The 12745-nt window shown below is 49.9% G+C and overlaps 2 protein-coding genes across 2 annotated transcripts; both read left to right on the plus strand.

The window, feature by feature from the left end:
• Nucleotides 1-2790: 2790 nt before the first annotated feature.
• Nucleotides 2791-6070, plus strand: LOC110290505 (odorant-binding protein 2a). The gene is made up of 7 exons (XM_021157057.1): nt 2791-2924; nt 3457-3590; nt 3824-3894; nt 4293-4403; nt 4905-5006; nt 5458-5481; nt 5907-6070. Exons 1-6 carry the CDS (start codon nt 2838-2840, stop codon nt 5478-5480), a joined length of 528 nt encoding a protein of 175 aa, XP_021012716.1. The 5' UTR covers nt 2791-2837; the 3' UTR covers nt 5481; nt 5907-6070.
• A 3415-nt stretch (nt 6071-9485) lies between these two features.
• Nucleotides 9486-10440, plus strand: LOC110290246 (protein B-Myc). The gene has a single exon (XM_021156747.2). The coding sequence runs from the start codon at nt 9648-9650 to the stop codon at nt 10158-10160; it is 513 nt and encodes a 170-aa protein (XP_021012406.1). The 5' UTR covers nt 9486-9647; the 3' UTR covers nt 10161-10440.
• Nucleotides 10441-12745: the final 2305 nt, after the last annotated feature.

Consider the following 12745-nt stretch of genomic DNA (forward strand, 5'->3'; position numbering starts at 1 on the left):
CAGTTCAATTTAACATTCAAACACCTACTATATCAACACTGTCTGTACAACTTGTTCCATGTGATGTTCCCCAGGACATTTATGACCTTTTAAATAATTTATAATTACAAGACTCAGAGTTCAATCAAGAAGCAGACCTGCACAGTAGATAGAACAGGGGTGGCTTGTGTAATGGATACGGAATAATACAAATGTAAAGACAAAGCTAAGGCATAGCTTAAGGTTGCAGGGGTGGTTTGTGGGTGGGATCCCAGCTTCCTGCTGGGAAACGGTGTGGCTGCAGCCCAGGGCACCTGTGTGAGTCAGGGATGGACATGGTCAGGGCAGAGGGTAGCAAACAGAGAGAGGCACACATGCTGCCTGTCTCCCTTTTCAGGTGCAGGAGGGTAGCTGGGGAACCTTCACAGTTCACTGAGACTCCGTATTGGGCTGCATCTTGATAGCCATTTGGGGCCCACTAAGGCCAGCGTGACTCACATTCTGCACGGCCTTATGAGTTTAGAGTTCAGTCAGATAGACAAGAGTCAGAACTCTGAAGTAGACCTGACAAAACAGATAGGTCCAAGTGAGATCAATATGTATTTTCCACAAGAGAAAATGTGACATTTGTCTTTCCAGCACCCATTATTTCCTTCATTCAGATTCCACCTTCCCACACACAGTCACCCTTGGACTTTCATGTGCAAATACATTCTGCAAATGAAAGAAAACATGCAGAATTTGTCTTTCTGAGTATGTCAAGACTAGGCCAGAGCAGGATTCAGCTGAAGGGCATACTCTCTATGACTCATTTCTACCAGCCCTATGATTTCAGTCTGCAGAACACTCCAAAATAGGGCCACTGGCTGGGAATTGGTCTTCGACACATGGACCTCAGGAGGATGCTTCAGATCCCAACATGACAGCGTGTTAGATTTACTTAACTCTGCTCACTAGGCCATCCATGTGTTAGGAGAACTAAGGAGGGGATGCAGGCACTGGGTTGGGAAGCTGTGAGTCTGTCAGTGCATCAGAAAGTGTCTACCAACCACAGGTGAGGTTCGGCCTTCGACTTCCAGACACAGCCCAAGTCAGCAGCGAACTGACGGTGGCCCTGGCTCTGCTAATCATGGTGTTCTCCTCCTGTACAAGGATTGAGGCTTGTGCCTATGTGGGGACATGCTTACAGGAATAATCCAGGCATGGTATGGAGGACAGCCTGACAGGTACAGAGGCCTTCCCCATGACACAGAGCTGCTAACCTGCTTCCTGATTTCTCCTAAAGGGCATCGGCCCCACCCTCTCACATCCTGCTCAGCACCTTCTATACTAACATCAAATCCCGAGCCATGCCAGCTCCTCAGCACAGTCCAGGGCTTGTCACAGAGTCCTCACTGATATTGTGTATGGATACTTGAGCCTGTCCACCTTTGGTCCAGAGAGGCACAAAGATGCCATTGTGGGACTAGCACCTGTCTCCAGGGCCATGGAGTGTGGACAGTCCCATAGGAACTGAAACCCTTCTTCAGAGATGACTTCTGTGTCTCAGGGCAGGTGGCTAAGTCCAGGAACTGCAGAGTGGGGAATGGAAGGCAGAGTTCCCAGTGGGAGGGAAGGTGGGCTAAGGCCAGAAGCCAGGGCAGCCAGGGCAGGCTTCCTCAGAACACAGGTCAGCATGTGGACTCATGGTGCCTCATGCATCCATTTGTCTGTAGGGAATGAGACCTGGCTGTGTTGAGAGCCTGTGGGTGCTCAAAGCTAATGAGAAGGAAGGCTGTGGACTCCAGAAGTGAGAGGTTCAACAGGAGCACAGGGGTGGTTCAGGACAGGACAGGGCCTGGCCTACTGCTTGGATGTGATGGAGCCTGGTTCTCCATCCCATGGCAGGGCACAAGATGGCAAGAAATGAACACATATGGAACTCAGATGTATCAAGGCAGTCCTAGCTTTGCAAATGTCCTGTCAGTGGGCCCTCAGAGGAGGGAGCAACAAAAGGTCAAGTCCCCTTGTTGGGCATGAACCCCCTGGAGTCACAGACATGAACCCTTTCACTGATTCATTTAGGGGACACATACTCATGACCCTAATGCTTGGCTAGAATTCTTCATGCAGCCAACTTATAAGTGAGATGTAGGGAAAGTGAACTCTACCTGGTGGTTCAGTAGATGGGCCTTGGCCGGTTTGTGAAAAAGGACCAAGGCATCTGAGAGTAAGAAGTGCTCTGTAGAGAGCACGACTGGCCTCATTGCAGGATGAAGTGGGTCAGGGGTCATGGTATTCCCTAGTGGCAGGGGGTCTACCTTGATGATGTTTTGTGACCCCACTTACAGGGAAGTCCTGGTGGGGCATCCATGCAGGGAAGGGACAATGAGGTGAGTCCCCAGGCAGGGGCCAAGCCATCTGGGACCCAGAAGATGGTCTCTGGTTGTGAAACTCAGCCTAGTTCTCAGCAGCAGGAGATCAGAGGCCAGATCTCAGGGAGCATAGCTCAGGGCAGCCATGGGCAGATGCAGGGCAGGTGTGTGAAGNGAAGCCTGNCCCTCCCCCTCCANCNNAGTTGCTCATTCCCCAGGGTCCTTTGTGAGCACAGCACTTGGGTGGCGCAGACCTTCCAGAGCATTGTGTGTCTTTCTTTATCTGCAGGTGACACTGAGTTGATATTCATCAGATCCCAACAACAACAACCTTCAGCTCCATGATGGATGTGTGTTTGGCCATGAGAGATGGACAGGAGGGACATGGCTAGTGCCAAGTGGGCACACATCCCTGTCCATGGGGGATATAAAGGGCACCCTGTGAGAAGCCAGAGTACACTCTGCCTAGGTGACCTGCCTTGTGTGAAAGCACAGTGCCTGGAGATGAAGAGCCTGCTCCTCACCATCCTGCTGCTGGGGCTGGTGGCTATCCTGAAGGCTCAGGAAGCCCCGCCAGATGACCAGGAGGATGTGAGGATGGGAGGGACAATGGATGGTGGTAGGAGATGGCCTGGCCTACTGCTTGATGCTGAGGGGGAGGATGTTTCCTTGAAGGTTGAGTTTGACTCCATACTTCATCTCAGCAGTCTGATCAAGGACTCCTGAGTCCTTCTGTTAGAAGATAGGGGTCTCCCTGGAAACATGGGTCCTCCTAAAACTTGAGTTAGAAGAAAAAGCAGATTTGGGTGGCAGATCCTTGTTCAAGTAAAGCTCAGAGCTAGAACATTTAGAGCAGGACGTTCTGGGCAGAGGATTCATCCAGTGCCCTTTTTGAGGTGTAGACCTCAACGAATACATTCACTGGGATGGGGGAAGACACTTCTGCCATCATGGGATTGGGTACCCATGTGCTGGTATCTCTCTATTTACCACATGTCTTGGAACACGTGAGGTTAGCTCACCTCAGTTGCTGCACCCTGGGCTCAGAAGCTAGCTCATATGCTAGACCCTGGGGTAGACTCCTGGGAAGGCTTGGGTGTGCTCACAGTTTTGTTTCCTACAGTACTCTGGGATCTGGTACGCAAAGGCCATGGTACACAATGGTAGCCTACCCAGTCACAAGATACCCAGTATAGTTTTCCCTGTGAGAGTAATAGCTCTGGAAGAAGGAGACTTGGAGACCACAGTTGTATTCTGGTACGTGTTTCCTACTGGAACTCTCTGCAATTTTTCTCTCCCTTGCTAGCCATTATTTGAGTTTGGGTAATGAAGAGATTCCTACCTTTGAGGGGACACAGTCTCAAGGTAGTACCTTAAAAGTAGAACAGGAGTGACACAGGGTTTAATGGGTCACCTGGTCAGGACTGATGATCGAAACACACCTTAGTTATGTTCCTGAGAGCAGCTGCCTGTGGGCTTGTGTTTTACAGGAAGAATGGTCATTGCCATGAGTTTAAATTCATGATGAAGAAAACAGAAGAGCCTGGCAAATACACCGCCTGTGAGTCCCTGTGCCTCATTGTTTCCTACAGTGGCAAGCCCTGGGGAGGGTGGGTCCCTGCTCCAACTCATAGGACAGGCCATCAGTCACTTCCTGTTCTAGAGGTCCTAAAAGCCGAGTCATTCTTGCTCCCCTATCCAGCTCAGCTCTTGACCCGTGAGGATCCAAAGACAGGAAAGTCAGAAAGGAAGGTGCTTGGCCCTAAGGGGCAACCTCAGTTCCCACCTTCCAGGAACTTCCTTGCTGGGCTTGGCAGCTTCTGAGGGAGATGGCTCCTGTCTAACTATGGGGACCATAGAAAGGCCAGGACTAGACTAGCTGGGTGTCCTGGGTGACCACCAAAGTGTTCCAAGGTCTTAGGTGTTCAGTGTCACTAAGCTATTTCTCTTCATCTGCAGTTCATAACACGAAGGTTATCCACGTGGAAAAGACGTCAGTGAACGAGCACTACATTTTCTACTGCGAAAGCCGGCACAATGGGATGTCATTCGGGATGGGAAAGCTCATGGGTGAGGTGCCATGGAAGCCCCATGTCCTGTCCCTGGTCTCTGCTTCTGGTAGCCATGAGAAGGGCAGGAGACGGGCCTGGCACTGGTGCTGCCCAGGAAATGTGTGAGATCCAAAGTGGGAAATGGGGAAAACTGCTTAGGAATGGGGTTTGTGTGGCCTTTGGAGGCCTGAGCGCTCAGGAGTGGGTCCCACACCTGGAGCCAGCAAATGCTACTCCCAGGGCTCTCAGTCACGTGAACCTAAAAGGACGTCTTGGCAGGGACATTTTATTGTAGGTAGGAACCCTCCAGGGCCGGGGACAGCTTCATGGCCTTGAGATTCAGGATTCATATAGGGCTGTGTGGCAACCCTGCAGGTCTGCTTGGGTCTGAGGACGTCCACAGGTGATGTCTACTGCCAGGGTCCTCTTGGACCTCTGTCCTGGTTTGCACCTCCCTCTTGTGTCTCTGGCTCTCTGCGGAGCTGAGCGCCACCCCTCAAACCTGCCCCCCTCCTCACAGGGAGAGACCCTGATGAAAATCCAGAGGCCATGGAAGAATTTAAGGATTTCATAAAGCGCATGAATCTCCGACTGGAAAACATGTTTGTGCCAGAGATCAGAGGTAAGAGCAGGAATGCCCATGCCTCTCTCTGTCCCCTAGGACTGTCTGTCTCCAGCCCACATCCTGTCTGTGTGGGTGCCTTCTGTGTCCTCTCTGTGCCTGGTCCTGTTGTCCCTTACGTGTTATTTCATATCTCTCCATGTCCCCTGGGTGCCTCTGTGGTATTCCCACTATGCCCCTAGTGTCACCCATAACTAAAAGGGACATTCTGTCCCTGTGTCCCTCTGTACCCCCATGACCTCCAAATCTCCTGTGCTTCTGTTTCAGTGTCTCCCCAGGTCTCTTTGTGTCCCTGGCTTCTGTACTGTCTGTCCCTTCAAGGTCCCTCCCCTCTCACTGGGACCCCAGGCCTCTGCTTCAGATCTTGGCTATGGGAGGGTCTGAGCTGCAGGTGTGATGGGGTCCTCTTACAGAGCCCTTCTCACTCCCGGGCTTCTTTTTGTTTCTACAGATGAATGTGTTGAAAGTGACTAGGGTAAGTGACTCTCACCCCCCCCCCATTGCCTATAGGACCGTGGAAAAGTCTAGAAGGCTGGGCTCTGGATAAGGGTCCTCATCCTATCCACACAGACAAGTGTGGTCACTCAGGCTGTGGCCCTTTGTATAGTTTCCATGATGTGTAGGAATTCTGTTCTTCTTGTCATGGTCTCTCCTAGTCCCTGGACTCTACCTGCTTCTTTCTTCCTTTCGCTTTTCCTCAGGGAGGCTGAGACCTGGCTACTTATGGAAGTGGAGCAGGCCCCAGCTCCCAGCAGGGACCACACAGAAACATGGGAAAGAGGATCTCTGGCCCATATCTACCCTGTGCCATCCCTGTCCATGCCTCCCCTGACTGCTGCTTCTGGAAAAAAAAAAAAACCAAGGGGAGGGTGCTTATCTCTCCTTCTCTCCATACCACAGCAGCTACCCAGGTCTGCAACAGCTGAGCCAGCCTTGCTTCCAACACCAGGCTGGGACATCCCTTCACCACACCTCTCCTGGACCAAACTTCCCACTGCTTCACCACCACCACCTCAGTACCTGCTCCCTTCTCCCCTGACTCCAAATAAAGCTCTTCAGCAGTGCTCTGGCTCAGCCTGTCCGTGAGGAGCTTTGTGTGGGCTCCAAGAGTTCTTTTGGGAGAGAGACATGGGGAAAATTGCAGAGCTATTGCCTAACCAGTGTCCAAGGAGTGTGGCATCTGGCTATCCTGCAGGGCCATGTAAGCTCCTAGGAGCTACCTGGTGAGCTACTTGCTGTCAGGTTGGACCCTGACAGGAGTGTCAAAGATGCCCTGGGGGTGGCAAGACGGTGAGAAGTCATCAGGGCTTCAGAGAGTATGAACGTCACTGCAGGGGCCCTGTTCCAACAAATTGCTTGAACACTGAGAGGAAGGCCCTGCTTTGAGGAGCTGAGCTCAGTGACAGGGGTAGAACAAGAGTGGCTAGTTTCTTCAACATCTCCCCCTCCACAATCCCCTGGGAAAGACAGAAGCAGCTACAGCACCCACCAGCCCTGTTCCCCATTCCAGCCCTCTCCCAGTTTGTCCAAGGATCAGGGTTTGAGCTTTCTCTGTCCAACAGGGACATGGTGGGCCACAATAAGGGAGCAGATGCCCCCCACCCCATATAATCAGTGACAGCTTCAAAGTGCAAAGCCCAGTGGAGGCTGGCTGTCCAGCTTGTCACCTTTTGTGAAGGGTTGTTGGGACTCAGGCTGGTGTCCTTCAGCTCGGTGAGCCTCCGCTCTAACTCCCATGTGACTCATCGTTCTCTCTGAATTCCTTTCCTATCTGGACCCAGTTCTTGCTGGGAGCTATTGGATGTTTTTAAGGTGGGGCCTGAGGTGTCCAGGACACTTGGTGGCAGGACAGGGCCAAGCCGGATCCTACATACCAGGTTCTCTTTTTGCTCCAGACAGGGACTCTGCATGGCCTTTAACTGTGGGCCCCAGAAATCCCCCAAGTTCAAATACTTGATATTGATCTCTGTTGCGATCAGTACATGAGGAAGACTTCTAAGTCCAGCCTCAATATGCAGAGATGACACCACAGCACATGACAGTCCTCCACCCCATTTCCTGCTCTCTGGGTCAGTACTGAGGATTCAGGCATGGTACCCTGGATTTGGCATGATAGCCCAGGAGCTGGGACTGTGCTCAGGAGGCATGAGCAGAATTCCAGCAGGACAGGAAGTGAAGAGGCATCTTGCCTTTCTGCCAGCTACCCTGCAGGGGAGCCTTCTCTGAAACTCCTCGGGCTTAATTTCTGCTGGAAGGAGAGCTTCAGGAAGAGAGACCACTTCTTCCTTCTTGAACTCTGAACCCAGTCGCTTCAAAGGCCTCACTGACCAACCAAGCATCTTCTGGTTTACTGAGGATTGTTTGTTCCTCCTGACCTTTTGCAGTTGGTCACATGTTAGGGGCTGGGCAGAGAGCAAGATAGAGCCTAGGGCACTTGAAAATGTTGCTATTATACTACTTGTGTTTATGCAGTCTTGCACAAGCCTCGGCCTAGGTGTGGAGGTCCTGGCAGGGCTTTATGGAGGCAATTCTCTTTCCAATTTTCCAAGGTCCTGGAGGTTGAGTCAAATGGCCAGGCTGTGCACGGCCCGTGTTTGTACTCAGTCACGGACCGTCACTGCTGGTACCCAGTCAGGTAAAGAATAAACATTTCCAGTTCTCACAGGGCAGTTGCTATTTAGTTTTAGCTCTATGTACTGTTTTGGTGGCTCCCAACTTACATCTCAAGATAGACATTAAAGGCTCCAGCCAAAATTTTTTAAAAAAATAACTCCTTGTTAAAATTAAAATCCTAGCACTTGGGAGGCGCTCTGTTCTCTGAGTTTTAGGCCAGCCTGCCCTACACGTCTGGGACAGTCACAGCTACACAGTGGGACTGTCTTGTAAACAAACAAACAAGCAAACAAATTAAAACTCTTTGGGGTAGAGAGAAGCTCAATGGTAAAAGCGCTGGCTGCTCTTGCAGAGGTACCAGGTTTCACTCCTAGCATCTACTTGGCCAGTCCTGGCACTGTCTGTAACTCCAGCCCCAGGTCATGCTCACACAGGCATATATGTAGGCAAAAACCAATGTGTATAAAAATAAGAATAAATGAATCATTAAAAATATTTTAAAAATTAAAACTCTGAAGAGTTAAAAGTAAACACAAAATATTAAATTACTATTTTTTAAAGTTGATCTTCTTGAACATGTGGGTGCTGGAAATCAAACCGAAGAGTAGCCAGGGCTCTCTACCAGTGAGCTATCCTTCAGCCCCACTCACTTAGAAGTTTAATACGGACCTCAAATATCTATAAGAAGATATTGTCCAGAAACCAGATATGTTCTTGAAATCATTAATTTTCCTTTCTAAAAATTTGATATAAAATAAGGAAAGAAAAGAGAAAATAGGCTAGATCGTTTAATTTTTTAAAAAGAATTCTGCATTATGGATTTTCTTGTTTGTCTGAGCCAAGTTCTCACTATGTAGACCAGGATATCCTGGAACTTACTATGTAGCCCATGGTAATCTTCCTGCCTCAGCCTTCCAACGTATGAGCTGCCTTGACTGCTTGACATTATGTAATATTTAATCATAAAGTATTTTAGAAGTTTAATTCATGCCTAAATTTAATGTGTAGCTCACACATATTTGTATCTACATTTTAGAAAATTTGCAGGAGCCATTCATAGATGCAAGCACCATATACTCATTACAAATGTGTGGGATGGTGCTGGAGATGGTCTCTGTAGTTAAGATCTCTCGCAGAGGTCCCAGAGGTCCTGGGCCTTAGTTCGCAGCACTCACACAGAGGCTCACAGTGTCCTGACACAGTTCCAGGGGATCAGTCATCCTCTTTGGGTCTCCATGGGGACTGGGCATGCAGGTGATGATGCACTTACATATATGCAGGCAAATCATTCATACACTTAAAATGATATAAATAAATTTTAAAAAAAAGTGTAGCTTTAAGAAAACCCTTGAAGGCCGGAAGCAAGTATGCCACCACAGAGATCCTTGAGCGCGGGTTTATTACGGACATTTCCACAATAGCTGTTCCGGAACCAAGATGTCCATCATCAATAAAGATGGGGATCATATGTGGAAGTGGAATATTTTCAGTCATAAATGAGAGCAAAGAGTGTCATTTGCAAGAAATGGATGAAATTGGAGAGTATCATATTAAAATAATGAATTAAGTCAGTCTCAGAGAGACAAGATCTTTGCTTCTTTCATCCATGGGTTCTCGATTTCATAGGTACATGAAAACACACGTGCTACAAATGACATGAAAGTAGAAGAGTCACTGGGCGAACGAAGAGGACTGAGAGGTGGAGAGGTAGACACTAGCAGGAAATGAGTGAGAGTATGCGGAGAATAGGTTATCTGCGTGCACGAAAATGTAACCTGTGCACGTAGGATGCAGCGCCTATAGCCCCGCTCCGTAAGGTGGCGCGATACTTTGAGCGTGGCGTCTGGCGACGAGCTGACGCCTCCTCCCTCCGCTGCAGCCCGAGACCGAGCCTGGTGAAGGGACTGTCGGGATAGTCGGAAGTGAGGGTCTGGGAAGGGGAGTGGTTCGGGGCTGCTGCGCAGCGCGCCAGGTTTCCGCAGCAGCCCTGCACCCCTCCGGGTCGCCTCCAAACGCAACGCCGCGACCATGCCCCTCCACGTGAGCCTCGCTAAGGGCAACCGCGACCTGGACTACGACTCGGTGCAGCTATACTTCATGTGCGACGATGAGGAGGAGGACGTGCACCACCAGCAGCCGCCGCAGCCGCCAGCGCCCAGCGAGGACATCTGGAAGAAATTCGAGCTGCTGCCCACGCCGCGCCCGTCCCCGGGCCACGCCGGGCTCTACTCGCCTCCCTGCGAAGCGGTCACCGTGTCTTTCGCCCCCAGGGACCACGACGGTGATAGCTTCTCCACCGCAGACCTGCCCGAGCTGCCAGGAGGAGACGCGGTGAAGCAGAGCTTCGTCTGCGACCCGGATGACGAGACCTTCGTGAAGAACATCATCCTGCAGGACTGTATGTGGAACGGCTTCTCGGCCTCCGCCAAGCTGGTCTCCAAGCTGGACCCCTACCAGGCTGTGCGCAAAGAAGGCACCGGCGTGAGCCTGGCCGCCGACGCGGAGCCTGCTACGCCTCCAGACTGCACCTGCAACACCTGAGCGCACGCACAGCACGGGGGCTTTGGACTGTAAGCTTCAGCCATGTTAACTGCCTCAAATCCTGGGCGTAAGAGAACCCTCCCCTCCCCCCTTTCTTTTTTAAGCTTGCCACCCTTCCTCACTCCCCTTAACAGATTTGTATTTGTTTAAAAAAGGAACCTTAAAGTATATCAATTTTCCAACATCAGCTGGACCCTTAAGTGTAAATAACATCAATAAAACATCTTATCAGTTATACAAGATTTTAGGATATGAAGTATAAAAAAGTATATTTTGTTTTAAAAAGCTGATTCTTTTTTATTGTTTAAAGAGAAACAAGGTAATTCGGAAATATGTTGAGCCCATGCTTAAAAAAACAGGTCTATGAAACCTAACAAAATAAAGAACCAGGGAGCTACAGACAACACTACTGCTAAAAGTAGACTAAAAGTAAGAAAGGGGAACTTAATGTGACCAAAAAGGAAAAGAAAAAAAAAAAAGAGGAAAAGACAAAAGATGAAACAGATCCATAAACAAAATTCGATAGACTAAGGGGTTTAAAACAATTGATATAATTTTAAAAATAAAATAAAGGTACTACTAAAGTATAGCAAAAAGGTGAATCAGGAGAGGCAAGAAAAACAAAAACCGCCAAAGTACCGGTGCCTTGCCTCGCCTCTCTCTCGCTCCTCTGTCTTTAGACACTGCTGGGTATATGTGGGGAGGTGGTGTGGCGGTCACCTGAAGTGGAGACTCTGCCTCTTACCATTTAGGCTGGTGCTGATCCTACAAGAGCCAAGTCAACAGAGGAGCTGTGATCACTAGGTACTTTGCCTGAGCGAAGTCACTCAGTCACTGCTGGCCACACTTGACTTTGCAGTCTGAGTCTGGGCAGCCCTCTTACCCCTCCCCTCCCCTTCTTCAGTTTCTTCACCCAGGAGAAGCTGAAGTTCTAGCTGGGATGAGGGGTAGTGTCTTCCAGGTGTGTAGGGAGCAGGGCAAGCAGCCATGATGCGGAGACTGGTGTGTGGACCTATCTTCCTACTTTCTAGGCCTGCTAAAGTGGGGTCTGTTACTGGGATTCAGGATAGACCACTGCTGCTCCAGAGAACTCGGACTCCACAGAGGGACACGCAAAGCTCAGTACTGACACATTTGCCAGCCCAGGCTGTGTGCTGCCAAACTGCAGAGTCCTCTCAGTTGATAAGGTCAGCTGCAGGCAACAAGGATGGGGTCCATTCCCCCATGCCCTCTGCTGCAGAGCCCAGCTTCCTGCCAGTGGGATTCTGTGGGCTCTCAATACCAGTCTCCTACTCTCTATAGCTGCCCCCCAGACTCTCACCCTGGAGCCTGTGGCAGGTCTCTGAATTGCCATGGTTCCCTGTTCTTGGCCTCCGAGCTAGATCAGGTTTAAACAAGGATAGATCCTGGCCACAGCCCTCAGAGCTGGAACACTGTTCTCCACATCTGGACCACCTGGCCAGGAAAGTGACTGCTCCTAACAAGAAGAGCAGCTGGATTTGTGGTTTGACTTGGACTTGAGGGTAGACCAACCAGGCTCTGTGCACAAGGCCTCCTTGCTGACCTTTGCCTGAGGTTCTGACTCCTCGCTCTAGAAAAGCCACCATACTGGAGCTTGGCTTGACTATGGAAAAGGACTAGGACTGGCTCAAGACACCCCAAGAGCAAGTTCTCAGCACAAAGGGGATTGATTTGCCCCAGAGGAACAAGGCAGGGAATAAGAGACAAAGCCAAGAGCTAGAGGATGAGAGAGAAGCAGGGAAAAGAACAAGGGAGAGGAGGAGGGATGTTTGTCCCGGGGCTGCAGGAGAGGTATGGGGGATTCATGTGGGATGATGGCAAAGGGCTGCTTCTTGATAGAGAAGGGACAGATGTGGCACAAAGGCAAATGGTGATTTGTAAAGGTAAAATGGGAAACTCAATGTTAGCATAAGGTAATTGATTTTATTTAAGTATGTTAACTAGGGCAGCCAAAGGGAGCTTTGATAGCTGGATTTCAATACTTTGATTGCTGGATCTTAGTAGTCAGCCTAAGGAGGCCAAATAAGTGGTCACATAAGGGACTGAGTCCTAGCGGCCAGCTTTAGGAATGTAATCTAATGGCTTTTAGCAGGGCAGAGGGAATGGGGGAGAGGGCAAGGCTGGCCACAGTCACACTCACCATGTGCGGGCTGGCTAGAGTCCCTTCAGCTTGCTTCCTTCTGTTGAATGGCATCTGTTTCTACACATTTCCAGCTGTCCTATCACTGTCTTCCTGAGTGTCTAACAGGTCCTCTCTTTCTCTGTAAGAGCAGCTCTCTAAATAGATTTTTTTTCTCATCCCGACTCTTCTCCTTCACCAGGGCCATGAAGTCACCTTGTTCTCCTTCGTTTAAATGCAAGTTCTGGTTTAGGTATTGACCATGCCAAAGAATTGTAGTCATTGTTACTCAGCCATTTGTGAAGTTTTCCATGTTGCCCATCAGTAATTAGGTCGTCTGTTTTGTTCTTGTGCCCTGTAAGCCTCTGGATGAGGGCCTTCAGCCGGGCACTCTGGGAGTGCCTCCTTCGAGTTTAACTTGGCTCTGAGAACAAAATCACACAGA

Source organism: Mus caroli, chromosome 2, assembly GCF_900094665.2.
Source record: "Mus caroli chromosome 2, CAROLI_EIJ_v1.1, whole genome shotgun sequence".
Classification (NCBI taxonomy): Eukaryota; Metazoa; Chordata; class Mammalia; order Rodentia; family Muridae; genus Mus; species Mus caroli.